Below are 18,941 nucleotides of genomic sequence, written 5' to 3'. Positions count from 1 at the left end.
CCGTAGGTAGACTCAGCCTTAAAATAGTGCCTTCGTGGTGTAGTGTGTAACCATCGGCAATTGGGGAGATAAAGGCGGGCGTGGGTGGTTCTGACCACACTACCCCCTTTGTACGCAGTTCAGCAGGGAATCGAATTAAGGTGGCCAAGTTCAAAGCACAAATGCGCTAACCACTACGCCACCGCTCCCTGCTTAAAGGATGTCGTGATGATATTCGTCAAGAGCGAGGCAGCCGAAGTCTGGCGCGGCTTTTGTCGAGTCCGCGTTATTAAAAAACTCCAAAAAACTAAAATAATCCACTCTTAATCATGAGCGCAATCCATGTCACGCTCACGACACGTGCTTGCGATAATCGATTGTTTTAGATTCGCGTGCGTTCCTTAGAATTAAATTATTTGGTGGTGGTGCTGCTGCTACGTTGGCAGTGGTACAAAAGCACAATTAACAACAACAACAACAATGCAACACATTCGTCAATATTCTTAAAAGAAAGAAGATATAATGGACAATGAACATTTTTAATAGAGTACATAAATGAAGGGCCCGTTGCTATGGAGAAGGGCCGTTTCCCGAAACGTCGACTATTATGTTTGTTTATTTTAAGCGAGTGTTGTTGCAAGTCCCCCATGTCATGAGACCAAGGTGACTCCAGGAGCCGCGATACAGGGCCTACAATTCAGCGCAATGTTTAAACACAAATGTAGACAACAATTATTGAATGGAATCACGGTCCCCAATCTCGACAATCGATCTAATCGCACGGTGGGGGGGGGGGGGGTGCAGTATTGTACGGTATGGGAGTCACTCCTGAAACACGTAATTCGACAATAAACATCAGTAACTTACCGCTGAGCTAACTTACAATAATTCCCGTTACAGCTGGTGTAACACGACCAACAGAACTAAGCTTGAGGCCAATATACTCGTGATGAGCGCGCGGCTGTCTGAAACGCGCTTTCCGTTCTCGTGCGAACGAGACGGACGCAGCTTCTTTGTGGATCTCCGCTAGATGAATGCAATGTGCGTCGATGCGTCGATGTGTGGCGGTGGTGGCGGTGGTGGCGGCCTTTCATCCTTGCGCCTGCATTTGTTTCAAAGCAGAGCAAAGGCAAGCGAGCAAAACCCGAGGACCGCGTCTGAAACCTTCTGGGTCTCATCGGCACGTCTGGTCTTGTTCAACAAATGACTGACTTTATTCTTAGGGTTTTTTTCGGTAAAGTCACGTAGGTAAAAAATTAAAATTAATAAAAGTAAAATAAAAATAAAATAAAAATCACGACGTTTCGGAGGCAACACAAGCTTCCGTCTTCAGGTGGACGCTTGTGTTGCCTCCGAAACGTTGTGATTTTTATTTTATTTTTATTTTACTTTTATTAATTTTAATTAAGTTTTTTTACCTACGTGACTTTACCGAAAAAAACCTAAGAATATGAATCCTTGCAGTCACGAAAGCTTCAAATCTAGAATCAATGACTGACTGCCTTGTTCACAAGACGCCGTTGGCAAGCGGCACCCCTCTTCGAAACGATGGACACCCGGGGAATGTCCTGGGCATGATGCTCTTCTCGACGCACTCGAGTGGAGTACATTGCGGGAGACTAAAAACGGATAAACTTTTCGATTTGTATCTCTGCGCGACAACTTAACGCGCTCGTCGACTACGCCGCTCTTAAATGTAAAAGCAAAAAAAGATACGCAGTTCGCGACGTTTCGGGTAATGACCCTCCTCCTTCTTCATACGCAGCAAGATTAAACATCTTTTTTTTTAAATCAGGGCATTGTTATTATATGATTATTATTATTCTTAACGAATGACGTCTGAGTTCGTCATTGTCGCTGTTATTGTTATCATCATCATCGACGCTCGTGTGCCTAGTGCCAACAACGCACACGCGACACGCAGCGGTTGTGTTTGTTAACATTTCCAAAGCGGCGTTGAGATGCAAATCTAACACGTCGCTTTGGTGGCGGCTGCTGCGGCTGCTGCTGCTGCCCCGTGTAATTGATGAGGACTACGCCGCTCGGCCCGCTTGCATGTTGCCCGCACGCTTCATCGCCGCTCAATAAACGAGCCCTTGAATAGGAACGATCAACCGCACACCCCACCCAACCACCCACCCCCCCAAAAAAAAAACTACAGCGGCCGCGATGCTCAATCAATCAACATAAACACTTGGGGGGGAGGGGGGAGGCCACGCAGAGAAGTTGGGGTAGCGGTGGGGGGTTGCGTGTGTTCGAGACGATGAAATCCGACCGGCTGGTTGTTGGTGTGTTGCGCTGCGATGCCGGTGCGTGGTGCCGTGCAGCTTTACGAAAGTCGAACAGCGAGGATGGGGTAGCTCATGTGGCTACTGCGGCTACTGCGGCTACTGCGTTGGCAGCCCAGCACAAGCGCAACGTGTTGTACAATCACAAATAATAGGGGTATTAATAACAATAATAGGCATGACGCGTTCGTCAATAACACCGTGGTCATCTTCTTGGTTCTTTCGGAAAAGTCATGTAGAAGGGAAATAATAAAATAATAAAAATTAAACATAATAAAATTATTTTAAAATTATTTAATTATGTTGAAGATGTATTATTTTATTATTTTAAGTTATTTTATTATGTTTTATATATATTATTTTATTATTTCCCTTCTACGTGACTTTACCGAAAGAACCAAGAAGATGAATCCCTGCAGTCACGAAAGCTTTAAATCGAAACACCGTGGTCTTTTAAGGGAGAATATATAATAGGCGTTGGCCATGCCCACGTGCTATGAGGAAGGGTCATTGCCCGAAACGTCGCCTAGTACATGCATTGCCTTTCAAGGCCGCGGTGTTATCGACGAGTGTGTAAAGGTATTGCGAATTATGCGTGTGTGTGTGTATACATATACATTTTTATGTGGTGTCATTGATTGCGTTTCATTAAATACGTATGGGTGCACAGTGTATGCAGTATGTCAATTGTGTCTTGGATTATTATACGCGATGCATCAAAGAATTAAGGAATGTGTAGTTACATCGTCATAAATAATAATAGCTTCACTTTATAGAGTTGTCATTCATGTAATTGCATCCCACCACGCTGCACATCAATTAGCCAGTCCCTTAACACAGATGTTACCAAAACAACAAACCCAACTACTTAGCAAATCAATAACTAAAAGATGAATACGTGAATAACGAAAGAATGCACATAACAAGAAAATGATCATCACAGAAAAAAAATCAAATTAAATAAATCCGTTCGCCATACCCCAGTCAACGCGTTGATATGCCGACTGCTTTAGCGAGCGGGATCTAGAAAAGGATTCTCTACCATGGATCGCACGCATATGTACTTACTACGCTTCTACGAATGAGTTTATGGTGGAGTTTTAAGCGCGTATAGTGTAGTATAAAATATATACAGAGAACAAAAGGCTCAACACATTCGTGAGAAAAAAAACACCGCGTCCGTAAAAGAAAGAAAATCGGCGACGTTTCAGACAATGGTCCTTCTTCATAGTACGGGACATAAAGAGAGAGGGCAGAGAGATCGAGTGGATAATAATAAACTCGAGAAGACTGGACACGGTATCTACTGAGGCTGATGAGAATTAGATTTTGAACGGATTTATGATGACAAAGTTTTAAAATTGGCCATACGAATAATCATCCTAATTCATTACCGCGCTGAAATAAGTAAGGGTGCGGAGTTGATGCAGTATACAAACGGTGTAGCGAATTACAAAGTCGTACATAATTAAGAGTGCACGATATGTTGCGGAACGCAACGAGGTGAATGACAATAGTTAAGTTCAGCGTGTACACGTTTTGCCGAGAATGTACATGATGCATAGAGTTCAATCTAAACGATGTCACGAATATATTATGTACAGTATTGAAGTACTGCATCGAACGAGGACATTACCAAGAACATATAGAATAGGCTGACGATTCAAACGATGGCTCTTCTTCAGAGCATAAACAAAGTGGGCAGTGACTGACAGTCGGAGCTCACATTTGACATAATGGTGCACACACACTAAAATGTTGCACGCTGATTGGCCATATGAAGTTGTACACACACACATATATATATAAAATATACATCACTTAATAAGTGCCGCTTTGCTACGCAATCTGTTCATGTGGAGTTACTGGTCGTGCATCATCGTCAACTTTCCCACTCTGTTCGCAAGGCAGCAGTCAATCTCTGGCCTACAATACGCCAGCGTTCGTGATAGGACCGTGTTTGTGATGAAGGGTGCCAATCTCGCTTGCATAACCGATGGCACAGCGCATTTAACATGCGCTGTGTTGAACGATGTTCCATTACGCATGTAGTGATGATGATGTGTCCAGTATACTGACGACGATGATGATGATGTGAATGCGTATGTGCACGCTGTGCGCACAGTGACGCTTCTATAGCATAAACACTCGTTTGCAGGCACGCCTTTACATCTCACTCGATATTTTCTGGAACGCTGCTAGGCTTGCTTGTAGTCGGCATTATCCACGTAAGGCACTAGCACTAGAGCGCAAGGTATTGCCGATCCATGGTGAGCGGCACGTGGTGACTCCCTCTACCTTCACCAACCATCACTGGCCGGTGTGGTGAAGTATGGTCAAGCCACCTCGTTTACGGAGGCATTCGTCCAGCAGTGTACGGCATAGGTCGCAAACGGGTTTTGATTCCTTACCCGTACCTGGCCGCACCAGGGTCGCAAATGGGTACCCGTACCCGTACCCGGCTGGGTACGGGTACTCGTTCCCAACCCGTACCCTACCCGAAATGAGTGACAAACGGTGACTCACCAGTGACTCACGGCCTACCCGTACCCGTATCCGGCCGCACCAGGGTCGCAACCGGGTACCCGTACCCGGCCGGGTACGGGTAGCCGGGTATCGGGTAGGGTACGGGTATCGGGTACCCGGTTGCGACCTCTGGTGTACGGCATTGACAAATCGCAGGAGAATATTCCGTGATCTCGCTGCCCGTGGTCCAAAGGTCACAACTTGATGAAATACGAGGCTTGGTGTGTCTCAGGATAGCTTCCATGAGCAGTTAATATTCCACGGTCCTGGCTCAGGGCACCAATGTGGCCCGCGCGTTGATCCGTGTTTATTTTGATTCAGGTCTCCTTTGAATAGAGACATCTGGTCTCAATGGGCTCTTGCCTGGTCATAAATAAAGGCAGTTCAATCAATACGAGGAGCATATATATGTGTAGATGTGTGTGTGTGAGAGAGTGTGCGTCTCGTTCATGACTAAGATGACTGAGATTTTTGTTGTTGTTGTTGTTGTTGTCTCGTTCATGTGCAACCCTTTCGTGAACCTACTGCGAGGTGAGAGGGCTTCCTCATCTCACCTCCGTTGTGTGTCCTGTGGTGATATGTAATCCTGTTGGTATATAGACCTACATTAATAAAAAACTAAAACTCAACACATTCGGCAATTGCACTGTGAAAGAAAAAATATACACAACAGGTGACGTTTCGGGCAATTGCCCTTCTTCAAAGCCCGTATCTGTTCTGAAGAAAGGACCGTTGCCCGAAACGTCGCCTATTATATATTTATTATTGGGCCGTGTCTTATGTCGACGAACGTGTCGCGGTTCTGATTTAGTTTCTCAATTGTGCCTGTGCGCCACTAAGCGACTTGCGTGCGCACAGCTACGTTCGTCATTAACGCTGCAGTGCAATGGGGGGGGGGGGGGGGACAGAAATTTGATTCCTCGAATTGTCCGACGTTTTCACCGCCGCGGAAGAGGGCGGAGAACGACGGATGACCCCCCCCCCCCCGCGCCGCGCTTTAACTTTACATCGCGGCGCGCTGGGAAACAAAATTAATTGGGGGGGCCCAGACTAAACAACAAAAGTTGTCCAATTAGCGGCTTTGGCATTACCACGTCCAACGTTTCCCATTAGCAGACAATGAACGAGTTGCCCGCCGCTCACAAAGGCACGCCGGGCATTACGCGCGCGTCTGAGTACACACGCGATTACGCGTCATTGTCTTGGGAGTCTGCAAAGTCTGGAGGCCTCAGACTCGCAAACCAATGTACACCGGCGTCGTCGCCGCTCTCGAGAGCTTTTATTTAGTCACGTAACGAAACGGGTTACACACAGACGAGGCCTAAGGCAACAGGATGTGCAAATAAAAAAAAACACAATTTACATCCGTTTGCGAATTCGCTGCTGGATGAGTGGGGGAGGGGGCGCGCGACACGTCGTGTCGGTCATACGAGTTGTTGTTTTTAACAGCGAGGGTCCCCCACTCCTCTACCCTGAATAACCCCCTAGGTGTTTAGACAAGTTCAGATATCACTCGCTGCTGATGTTAGCCACGGTCCGGTGTCGAACTCAGGTGGGGGGGGGGGGGGGCTGATTCATAGCGCAGTACACGAACTCCACTGCGTCACGCTCTACATTGGTTATTTATTCTTGTTTTTTAGGAGGTTCCTGCTAAATGTGTAATATTTGGCCAGTCCCACGAGCGTTTGGCTTCGCGTTGAAACTTGTATTGTGACATTGAGCGCCACCGTGGCTAGATGTTAGCTACCTCGCCTGGTATACAGGAGTTTGGCGTTCGATCCTGACCCTCCTGACGCCTGGATATTTTAGAGTTTGCGTCTCTCTCCCCGTGGTCGCGTGGATTTCCTCCGGTGTTTAGAGTATTTGGCAGCTATGAATTGCGACACAAGCCACTTCGTTGAGCTATCATTTGTGGCCAGGTCGTTGCCGAAAAAGGGCTATATAGCTCAATGGGCCTTACTTGGTAAAATAAAAATAGTTTAGTTTAAATCGTAAAAATTCATCGGTACGTACGTAGGCGTGGAGCGGTGGTGCAACGTTTGGCACACTACACCACGAGCCCGCTGGCCTCAGTGATACCTCAAAAGGTTCTGGGGTTTTCCCCAACGTTACCAACCCGCACTGACCAACGTAGCGAAGTGTCGTCAAACAACCGGCATCATGGACCTACAACGGCGCGGGGGAGTAAGTAATGAATTCAACAGCGGATGGACAAAAGCGCTGTAAATTATTAATGGTATTAATCGTAACGCTGAACTATTAGCGTGAGTCAGAGTAATGCCGAATTCATAACAGCGCACAATGCGTTGTGATGTCGCGTCGCGTCTGCAATGTGGCGTCAACTCCACGTGGGTCCCACGCACGGCGTGTGGCTCCTTGCGTGGCTTTGTCACAAACCACGGTCCGCACTGCGGGGCCTTGCGGACAGAATCCGCGACTTGTTGTTCTGTTTTTTTTTTATGGGCACCACCTCTCCTCTCTTTCTCTCTCTTTCTCTCTCCACCACCACCCACCCTTTGGTTTTTTTTTCCCCTCCCCTCTTCGCTAAAATAAAACTCTCTGCCCGAACGAATGTTCAAGGTCTGCGTTTATTGACTGCGGCAGAGCAAACACGATCCGCGCAGCAGCAGTAAAGCGGGGAAGATGTCGAGCAAAGTTCAGAGCATAAACTGAGTGGAACAAGCGAACAAAATAACCCTTTCTTTGCCCTACCAACTGCGCACGGTGGATAGACTGACGCTACTATACGTGGGTTGAACGTCTGGAACGCGAGAGTTGCTGAAAGATTATGATGATAATGATGATCATGTCTTAATTTCAGCTGATCTCGGGAAAATATTTCAAAATATGTCCACGCATTGACTTGCATCGTGAACAAATCTGCAGACTTTTTCCGGAGTTCAGCCCCCACACATCTCCGATGACAATGATGTATAATGGTGGACCAAATAACTCAGCTTGATTTGAAGCTTTCGTGACTGCAGGAATCCATACTCTTTGGTTCTTTCGGTAAAGTCACGTAGGTAGAAAAATAAAATAAATGTTATTTTATTATATATATATTTTTTCTATATATTTGACTTTACCAAACAACTAATTTAAATATTTTTTGTAATTATCATTGTCCCCCCCACCTCATCCATCGTCTATGCGTTTCTTGACCTAAACAAATGCCCCCCCTCCCCGGCTTTGATAAGTTAGTCCAAGTGCGCACGTTTATGACTCGCCTCGCTAATGAATAAACCCAACACGGCAGCCCCCCGGCCACCGCTGCCGTTACAGTTGCCCGCCATTTGCGCTGCGCTATCGACAATTGCAGTTTGCGTGTCTCGTCTGGTTGATCATTCATCCACCCGAATTAATGTTTTAGAATTCACCCTCGTGGCGGCGACGGCGGCGTATTTATAAACATTTGCCAGCCGCGTGCGCGAGCACGTGCTGCTGCTGTGGATGATGGCGCCGCCGCTAATGACGACGACGACGACGCTGCTGCTTCTGCTGCTGCTTACGATGATTATTGAACGAGAGCCGTGGTCGATTGCCTACAAGTACCGTCGCTTTCGTTTCTGTGTTCACGTTAGCTTGCTTTTTGACGAAAGTCGGAGAGAGAAAATAACCCCCCCACCCTCCCCTTCCCTTGTACGTCAGGAACGTCGGCTTGCCGTTTGATTTCCTTCATCCATTCGTCCGTCTCTCCACAACCCATCAGCCGCACGAACTTCGGGGATTGTAGACAGTCGGCAGCGTTGTTTCAAGACGAGTCAACTCTGGATCGGTTTGACGTACTGAGGGTGCGTCATCAACAGAATCAGGCTCGCGTGAATCAAACGAAATGCCGGCGGTGAACTGGACATCTTGCAGGCAAGGGACCCTCGCTTTACGATATTGACATTGAGACTCGGGGGTCTCAATGGGTTCGAGCTTGCGTGAAATGAAGTCTACGAAACGGGTCTACTCACACGTCGCCTTTGTCGCGTGCAGAAGATGCAGAGAGAGAGAGAGACGCGCCCGAGTAAGCAAGCAAGCCCCAGTCGCGTTAGTTAACTCTACCCACGTGTGTTCTCTACCCCATGGATGGCTTATAGACCAACTTCGCAACCTCCCTTTACACGGTCGTGGGGTGATTTGTCCGTACTTCGCCGCCAGGCTGCTCAGCACTGATTCGTTGACGCGCTTAGAACCTGTTCAGGTGTCACTCGCCTCGCCTACGCTGCACCCTGAACCTCCGGTCAGCACGGTTGACCACGTGCGGTGCGAAAAAAGTTCAACATACGTACACACATACTACGCCTTCTACAAACGCGCACTGACCAGCGTGGTGAAGTATGGTCAATTAATCCCCCACCACCTGCAAGGCGTGGGGACCCCCCCCCCCCCCCACACTTGTACACGTGCATTTACAAACAAACATTGACAGAAACGGACTAAGAGCGAGCGAATTCTGAACGGTAATTCACAATTTTCGTGCCATGCCAACTGTACATTTGCGCCACGTGGCCTCCACATTTTCCGAACGCACGAAATCGCTTGGTCGCAGTAAAACAAAAACCCCATAAATTGCCGTAAAATCAATGATTCGACTCGTAAACGAGCCACGCGGGTTTAAGGCTTCGCGTACAGCACATTACACAACGTACACCGCGGACGAAAAACATAGCGGCGTGCCGAGTTGAGCGAAGGGTACTTTAAACAGCCGCTCTGTCAATCTATTGCTAAATGAAGGCGCTGGCCCATGCCGAGTCGGTCTTGGCCGCTTTCCCCGATCGACGGTAACATCTTCACCAGGCTGTGGTTGTCCCACCTGATGACGAGTGCTTGTGTTGCGATCGAAACGTCGTGATCTATTATTTTTCTACCTACGTGACTTTACCGAAAGAACCAAACAGTACAGGTTTTGGTTGTTTTATTTATGTTTTTTTTTTTACCAATGAGCGCTCAACGTCGCTTCAACAGTTCACTCGCCGTGACTTGGAATCGTGCTCAGGTCGCCGGGTTCACAGCGCAGCAATAATACTGTCGGCTAACGCCAGTGCAGTATCACACCGTAAAACGTTGCCCGGCATGCACTACGGCCAAGCACGTAATGTGATCAGGATGATCCCATGGTAATGGTACGACTGCTTAGCTTTCGTGGTTGTGCCGAAGCGCTAAAAACCCCAGACATGTGTTGTTCGGAATTATGCCCCCACCCCCTAAACGTCGGACATTGTGTCGAATAACGACAACGTGATATACACAAACAATCATACTCGCGAACAGGACGCAAAATTATACATCCTCGTGTGTTTTACAACGAATGCAGCCTTTTCAGAAGGCGGTGATGCCCAAAACAGATATCATGAATACTATTTGGTGATGCTGCTGCGTTGGAAGTGGTTCCCAAGTACAAACAATGTATATATATAACTCAACACATTCGTCAATAACGCTGGCCTTAAAAGGAAATGTATATAATAGGCGACGTTTCGGACAACAGCTCTTCTTCATAGCACCAAGAACGGCCATTGCCCGAATTGTAAATATTGGGTATTATATATTCATAACTTTAAAGCAGTAAAACAGATATCACCATATCACGAAAAGGTAAGCAGGCTTGTGACGGACAACTCGCCCGAAGCTGTGTGATGGCCGGCGAACGAGACCTGTCACGGAATGGCAGCCAGAGGAGGAGTGAGACGGACCATGAGAGGCAGACGACTTCGCCATGTGCTATCCGATTCATCCAGCGGTGAATTAGAACATTGGCCGAATCTCCTCGTCGCGTGCTAGAACACGGCGGGTAAGTGAGTCAACTTCTCAGCACGTAATGTTTATTTGAATAAACCGAGTTATTTCGAATATATTCTTAGGTTTTTTCGGTAAAGTCACGTAGGTACAAAATGAAAATTAATAAAAGTAAAATAAAATAAAAATCACGACGTTTCGGAGGCAACACAAGCCTCCGTCTTCAGGTGGAACCGTCACAGCACGATAGCTGTATCAAGTATATAGCTGTATCAAGTGACGGTTCCACCTGAAGACGGAAGCTTATGTTGCCACCGAAACGTCGTGATTTTTATTTTATTTTACTTTTATTAATTTTAATTTTTTACCTACGTGACTTTACCGAAAAAACCTAAGAATATGAATCCTTGCAGTCACGAAAGCTTCAAATCTACAATAATTTCGAATACTTTGATTATTGTAATTGGGGGTGTCGCCCTACTCAAACCCGTCGCAACTCGCTATCTCCTCCTGCGACATCGTGCGCAATCAGCACCAGAGCCTCATCACACTCGCACGGACTACATTATAGAGATAAGTTTTGCTGGCTGGCGCGACAAGCAGGCAGGCAGGACGTCACGCCAGAAGGGAGGAAGGAACGGACAGTCGATCACATCTAGAGGACGTGCAGACTGCTAGTTGACATTAGTGATGCTGCTGCCGCGTTGGCAAATGGTGCACAAGCACAATCGACACAAACTAAACACTCTGGTCAATACACACTGCGGCCTTAAAAAGAAACATATACAATAGGCGACGTTTCGGCCAATAGCCCTCCCTCATAGCACATGCAAACTTCCTCAGCACTGCGGAAGGGTCATTGCCCGAAACGTCGCACATGTTTCCTTTTCACGTCACCGTGTTGTTGACGATTTTGTTGAAGTCTGCGGGCGCTGTTACTGGCTGTGTGCACGTGAGCACGTACAGCTCTGCCGGATGATGGCCTCCCCACGCAGTGCGGTTCGACCATACTTCGTACCTGACCGTACGCAGCACGGCGGCATTAAATTTGCAACGGGCGTGGGTGAGATTTCACGACCTATCGTACATGTCTATTACTTTACATGATCGTTTACAGCTCTCTGTTCATCTGCTGCTGGATGAAGGCCTCTCGACACATGCTGCGGCGGTCTTAGGGGTTGTTTGACCATACTTCACCAAGCTGGATATTGCGGGTTGGTGGAGGAATGATAGATGGAACCGCAAGGCCGGTTCATATATCACTCGCCACTGACGTTAACCGTCGCCGGGGGAATCGAACTCGGGTTGCCAGGTTCAAAGCGGTGAGCACTAACCAACCAATTGCGCTACGGATGGAACTGTGCGGTGGCTTTCTTAAGAACGAAAACAAATCAACGACTGAACTTTTCAAGGAAGAAAAACACACGCATGGGTTACGTGCCGCTCTCCCAACTAGCACGTCTGTAACTCGTACAGATGCCGAGGGCAAAACGCGTCTGGATATCCGCAAATAACGCAGTCGTGTTTTTTTTGTTTTGTTTCTGCAAAGTGTATCATTCATCCTCTCCTCTTAAAAATAACATTCACACAACTGCGCGTATACAGAAGTGTCGGTCGTGCCGGATCATCCTTACGAGACAGACGGGACATTCACCCGTTCACGCTGGGAAAGCGTTAACAAGTCCAACGCTTTCCCCCCATCGTAGCTCAGAATCTGTCACCCCATAAGACAAAGATCCCCCCGTATAGCCTCAACAGACTGTAGGGGTAAGTGCTGTTAGCGAGCACCCATGAAGGCCGGCACAACAACACGAGGGGGTGGGTGGCCAACACCACGCCCGGCCGCCTTTGTGTCCCTATTGGCGATGTTTACACATCGCACCAGATACTCATTTGAGGCTGAGTTGACCTAGGGGAGGACCGGTACCGGTTCAAATAATCGTCACTGGTGTTGTCCGTGAGCGGGAATCGAACTCGGGTTGCCAGGTTCGTAGCGCAGCGCGCTAACCACTACACTACCGCTCCCCACGATAGAGATCACACACACACACGCACGCGCACGTTTCATCCGTGTTGGACCTATCCAGGCGGCGGCGTTATCGTGACCCGCACGTTAACGCACAAAGAGCCGCTGCACAGCACCGAGAGAGACAGAGACAGAGAGAGAGAGAGACACACGCACAATACAATTCACGTTTTCAAACCTTCATCGGCAGAGCGTACACAACAATCAGGCTCTCGAGCGCGCGGCGTGTTCCCCCAACTTGACGCGCAGAAGCTCCGAACGGGTCCCGCTGTGCGTGGCGCGCGGCCCTCTCTGCCTGCTCCGTATTCAGCGCTACGACACCCACCCACCCCGCTCAAGCATAAACATTTAGAAGTTAATCATCAGAGATCTAGAACCCTTGCCATCGCTCGCCTCGGGTTTATGTTTTGCCCAGATGAGAGCAATAATAACCTTTATTTGGATAATTAGTAACCAATACGCAATGCAGTCTATTGCCGCCGCGAGAGAGAGAGAGAGAATCAACCAGAGTCACTGCTGCTGCTGCTGGGAATTTGCTTGGTATTGTGTCTTCATTATTGGACTGAAGCGTTGCATTCTAAGGTTTTTTTAATACTACGTTACAATGATAATAATAATAACAACAACAACGTAACGACTGACAAACCCTGTGTGAATTCACCGCTGGATGGAAGCCTACGTACTGCGCGTCGTTCAACGGCAGTTGTTTGACCATACTTCACCACTCTGGTTCAGCGTAGAACCGGTTCATACCGGCGATCGATCGAACTCGCGAGATCACCGAATCGCTAACCACTGCGCCACCGCTCCACATCATTACGTCACGTGTAGTATCACCTTTTATTTCAACGCGTCTTAAGCTCTACCTTATTGTTACGCTATTTATAATTAACTCGCTTGTGTACATATTGTTACAAGTTTAAGCGCTGTTTATATTCGCTCACTCGCGTGTAAATATGTTCTATTGTTAAAAGTTTAAACAGGCATCATGTCTAATTTAAGAGGAAGGGGCGCGGGGGGATGTTGGGAATTGTACTCGGTAAAAAAACAACACACATTCGTTAACAAATCCGTGGCCGTAAAAAAAAGCTAATTACGCGACGTTTCGGGCAATAACCCTTATTCACAGCACATAGATAGTCCAGATATCACGCTGTGAAGAAGGACATTTCCTAAAACGTCGCCTATTTTTGTTTAAATACATATTTAAACAAACGTAAAGCCGGAGTGATATGACATTGTCGAGATGGTAATCTGCGGCGTAGTAGTGATATTATTGTGAATAAAGACGCCAAATTTCGGTCATTCTCGCGGCTCCCGGCGCGCCGACATCGGCGTCTCGCCACCAATCAATTTACTCGGCATCGAGCGAAGCGCGACGACTTGTTTTGTGTGCGCAGCGTGCGACACTTTCAATAATGGGAATCCGGTACTGCCACTGTGTGCCCTTCTCGCTCAGCCACGTACGTGCCGCGGGCCCTTTGAGCGGTCCCACGTCGTCCGCCGCCTCTGGTCAAACACCACGCGTGCGTGTCGAGGTGTAGAGCCAAGAGTTTGGCCGCTCTTATACCCCCCCGACGCCGACTAAATATAATAAGCACGAGAGCTATGGGCTCTGTACGTGTACGGAGTGCGCACGTGCATCCCTGCCGTCCAGAGACGGGGCTAGTACCGTGTCGTACAAATCATTGCCGGGGAAAGTTGTTCGCAAATTAAGTTGCACGAGTGGCTATGTATATATATGTGTGTGTACACAATATGAAACGTATACACACACATGATTTACAGCTTTCGTGACTGCAGGGATTCATATTCTTGGTTCTTTCGGTAAAGTCACGTAGAAGGAAATTTTTATTTTTTTATTTTATTATTTCCCTTCTACGTGACTTTACCGAATGAACCAAGAATATATACACACACATGTCCATAATAGAAACTTTTGGGTAAGATCGCGTAAACATAAATGTGTCGTTAAACCCGCCACAGCCAATTAGTAATGCCTGATGAGGCTAGTTCTAATTACCGGCGAAACGTCGTACTGGAATTGTAGATGTTGTGAGTTTGCTCTCCAACACACCGGTGTGCTGAACTAGACACGAAACGGGCACGTTGACCTGACGAACCTTACTAATTGGCTGTGTCAGGTGGTGGCGGGTTTCACGACACTTTCATGTTTACGCGATTTCACCCAAACATCTCTATTATGGATAATATTGGTCTCGAAACCCTACGTGTTAAATATATACACACACGCAGATTGTTCGAATATATAGACACGATTTGGGCAGTTTAGGGACAAATAAAATATTCATGCGGACTTGATGCTGGACAAGCAGAAAGGCAGCTGTTTGAATGCTCAGGCGTCGCGCTAACACGTTTTTTGTTCGAGGAATATCTCGAGCAAATGTTCCAGCAGTCCATGCCAGACTTTGTATATCTGTCACTGAGCATTCTTAATAATTTTACACTATTCCGGTAAATAGGCAAAGCGGCAATTGTAAAGTTTAACCAACTTCCGAAGATGTTCGACCTTTGCAAATTATATATTTGTTTTTATAAAGTGAATTATTATTAGGCTGATTTATACACGCACTCAGAACCGATTCAGATATCACCCGCCACAGATGTTAGCCGAATCGAACTCAGATGGTCTTTAGCATTGTGATAACCGTTATTAACAGCCTTATTTAAAATTCAAAATATAGCCCAGTTTTTTAAATTACAATTAAAGTGTTTTTGTTTTGTATTCAAGTAAAAAAAAACACGCGATCAGAAACATAGTTCCAAATTCGGAATACGCACATATACAGACTACTCAATCCCAACGCGCATATATACAGCTCTAAGCAACACACTCTTCTCGTAAATTATTTGTGCAACACGTTGTGCGTGTGCTGCGTAACATCGCAAGCGCATTGCAGCGATACATAGGTTTGCCGAGCTTTATGCGTGTTCGGTGTTTTCGCGATTTCGCGTATACACCGCGGGTACCCTATTTCTGCACATACTTTGCGACATGCGGTTTAAATTCACTCAGACGGAGCCGTGTTGTCGGGCGTGGAACAGCAATAGTGTGCGTGGTGTGCGCGATATTTAAACAAAAAGCTGTATCTCGTACGGTTTCGCTTTGCACGCTTTTTTTAGGAACGCATCTACTACCGCGTAGAGCGAGGGAAACCTAAATGCACTAATTTCCAAATAAAAAAACAACTATCACCCGTGTCGCGTTAACAGACTGTTGGAACAATAATTACTCGCACGCCTACCCGTACGTTTTAAATATGGTTATAAATATAGAACGTATATCATATGCCCAACACGTCTAAATATTTATAAATATCACTACATTCACGCAAAAGGGAATTATAAAATCGTAATGAAATGACACTAGATTCAACACATACCGTCTATTCACGAATCCACAATTATGCAGTCCATAACGAATAACAAAAGTGTAATATTATGAACAATCTACCGTAATCAAACCTCTGCATACGGGGGCAGCTATACATATGTAACGCTGTTTTGGGCGGACGGAGACAGACTACCGCTTTGCCTACATCGATAGGCTACACATTAATCTTGAGATGCAACATTATTTACACACAGAACCCACGCCGCGTCTTACACACAGAGCACACACCGCGTCTTACACACAGAACTCATGCCGCGTCTTACACACAGAGCCACACCGCGTCTTACACACAGAGCACACACCGCGTCTTACACACAGAACTCACGCCGCGTCTTACACACAGAGCCACACCGCGTCTTACACACAGAGCCACGCCGCGTCTTACACACAGAACTCACACCGCGTCTTACACACAGAGCACAACACAGCGTCTTACACACAGAGTCCACACCGCGTCTTACACACAGAACCCACACCGCGTCTTACACACAGAGCACACACCGCGTCTTACACACAGAACCCACACCGTGTCTTACACACAGAGCCACGCCGCGTATTACACACAGAACTCACACCGCGTCTTACACACAGAGCACAACACAGCGTCTTACACACAGAGTCCACACCGCGTCTTACCGTAAGAGTCGATCCACTTCCCCTCGCTGCTCAGCCGCTTCTTCGGGACTCAAGCTCTCCAGCTCCTTCAAGATTGGAGGCGGCTCCATGTCGTCTCCATCCTCCGATGTTTCGTCGCCCGACAGGTGATTCCGCCGCGCGACCTGCTGCTGCTGATGATGATGCTGATGCTGCTGCTGATGATGCTGTTGGTGGTGCTGCCCGTTGCTGAGGTTAATGTACTCCGCCGGGCCGTCGCCGCCGCCCATTGCGAGGTGGTGATGGCTTTGATGGTCGTGGTTGCTACCACCACCGCCACCGCCGTCGCCGTGCTGCAGAACCCTCGTGGCGTTGTTTGGAGCCGGGGGGAGGTCTTGCTGGCCGTGCCCACCGCCACCGACGTGAAGGTCGTCGTAGGCGCCCAGCGCTGGCTCGAGTTCGGTGAGCGCCTCCATCAGAGCCGTCTTGCTCACCCCGGAGCACAGCAGATCGTTGAGCAATCCCCTCTGGATGTCCGTCAACTTGGAAACCATTGTCGCGTTCTCGTGCGTCCGACCTCCCCTTTGCGCGCGGTGCGCGCGCGACCACCTGTACGCGTTCACCACCACGACCACCACCACCACCGCCCCCTCCTCCTCGATGTAGCGCTGCTGTCTCTCGTACGTGCTACGGTCTAAGCACAGGTTCCTCGATCCCTCTAAGCAAAGCGCTTGTCGCACGGCCACGCACCTCGCCGCCGCTGTAAAAATTCACTTCGCCTCGTCCATAAGGGTCGAGATCTCCCACTGGCAGCGGGCAACAGCAGAGCGAGCGAACGAGACGACGGCAACGATGATGGTTGTGGATGAGACGCGATGTCCACCTCGGCCGCAGGTTGACACACACTCCCCCCTCCTCCTCCCCCTCCGACTCGAGAAGAAGATAGACGGGGAAACGAAGAGTTCACTCAAATCTCGCCGCTCAGCCCTGCCATGTCGCTGCCCCCCTCCCGTGCTTGCGAGCCCGGCACGGCAGCTTCACCGACGACTGCACGCCGCGTGTGTGTGCGCGAGTTCTACCTCGCTGCCCCCTGCCAGCGCCTGTTTACATTTGAAACGAGTAAATTTGCCCTCCCTCTCTCTCTCGCTCTCTCGTTCGCTCTCTTCTCCTCCCCCCTTCACACAACCCCCAACTCAGGCTCACTGATAGTGCAGCGCCCCCCCCCCCTCTCTCCCTCTTCCCTTTTATTTATTCGCTACACACCCGACCCCCCTCGGAAACCTGCGGACTTTGAACGCCACAACCGCCCCGCCCGCATTGGCAATTGACGCGCGGAGAGGCAGACGCAGAGAGAGAGAGAAGGATGCGAGATGAGATGGGGCGAGAGGGGCTCTCGTGGCTCGGCGCGACAACTCGGGGCCTTTATATTAACCCGGCAGACACCTTGATCTGGGGGTGGCCAATAGCTGTGGCGTCTCGGATCTTTGTGCGCACGCGCGCGTGCGCGTGTGTGTATTTGTCTGTCTGTGTTTGATGTACAGACAGGGGGGCGTGCGTGCGTTGAGCCGGGTACGAAGAAGACCCGTCTCTTGAGTGTTGTGGGAGCTGGCCCCCCGAGTAAAGTCTGGGATGGATGGCAGGGTATGTGCGTGCGCGTGTGTGCGTATGTTGAACTTATTTCACATCGTACGTAGGCAAGCGTGCTAATCGGAGGTTGCGGAGGGAAGAACAATGTGTGGGTTGTGTGTATTGGCTGCTGGTATTAGACGCGTGTGTGTGTATATATATGTGTGTGTGTGTATTGCGTCCCATGTAAGCGGACTGGTGAGTGTGTGTGTGCGAAGTGGAGAGCGGCGGCGGCAAGGTTGATACACGAGTTCGATTCTCGGCCAGGGTTAACATCGGTGGCGTGTCGCGACATCAGCGAAATGTCTGTGGACCTCCCCGATATCAGCGCAGCTTTACCTCTTGCGCTGTGCGTAGTCAACATCACCACGGGGGAAGCGTAGGCGAGCGGGCGCACTTTTTTCGGCCACACCAATGATGGATTCGTCTGACTTAAAACTTTCGTGACTGCAGGAATTCATATTCTTTGGTTCTTTCGGTAAAGTCGCGCAGATAAAAAAACAATAAAGTGAATTAAAATATCACTACGTTTCGATCGCAACACAACCGGTCGCTACGTGACTTTACCAAAGAACATGGATTCATCTGCTTCAGTTTCGATCCAAATATTGATTACAAATTGGCCGTCTTGTGTTTTCGCGCTTGCACGCGAACACTTTTCTGCTAGTAACAACAAAATGAGCCTGCATGATATGAGTGATCTGATTTCAAGGGTTACCTGGGGCGATGCTTGAGGATATGCCCCTGTTGTGCGTTAGGGACC

The 18,941-nt window shown here is 48.4% G+C and overlaps 1 protein-coding gene across 8 annotated transcripts in view; it reads right to left on the bottom strand.

The window, feature by feature from the left end:
- The window catches only part of LOC144719484 (hepatocyte nuclear factor 1-beta-like), a 52,583-nt gene extending 34,847 nt beyond the window's left edge, over positions 1 to 17,736 (bottom strand). For 3 of the 8 annotated variants that reach the window (XM_078595447.1, XM_078595448.1, XM_078595449.1), the window contains exon 1: positions 16,595 to 17,736. In XM_078595447.1, the coding sequence (XP_078451573.1) occupies positions 16,595 to 17,106 (512 nt within the window). In that variant the 5' untranslated portion in view covers positions 17,107 to 17,736. The remainder of the gene's footprint in view (positions 1 to 16,594) is intronic. The other 5 variants (XM_078595444.1, XM_078595446.1, XM_078595450.1 and 2 more) reach the window with 2 other exon arrangements.
- Between the last annotated feature and the right edge of the window lie 1,205 nt (positions 17,737 to 18,941).

This window comes from Lampetra planeri, chromosome 6, assembly GCF_965212315.1.
Source record: "Lampetra planeri chromosome 6, kcLamPlan1.2.h2, whole genome shotgun sequence".
NCBI classification, from domain to species: Eukaryota; Metazoa; Chordata; class Hyperoartia; order Petromyzontiformes; family Petromyzontidae; genus Lampetra; species Lampetra planeri.
This window is presented reverse-complemented; position numbering and strand designations above follow the sequence as displayed.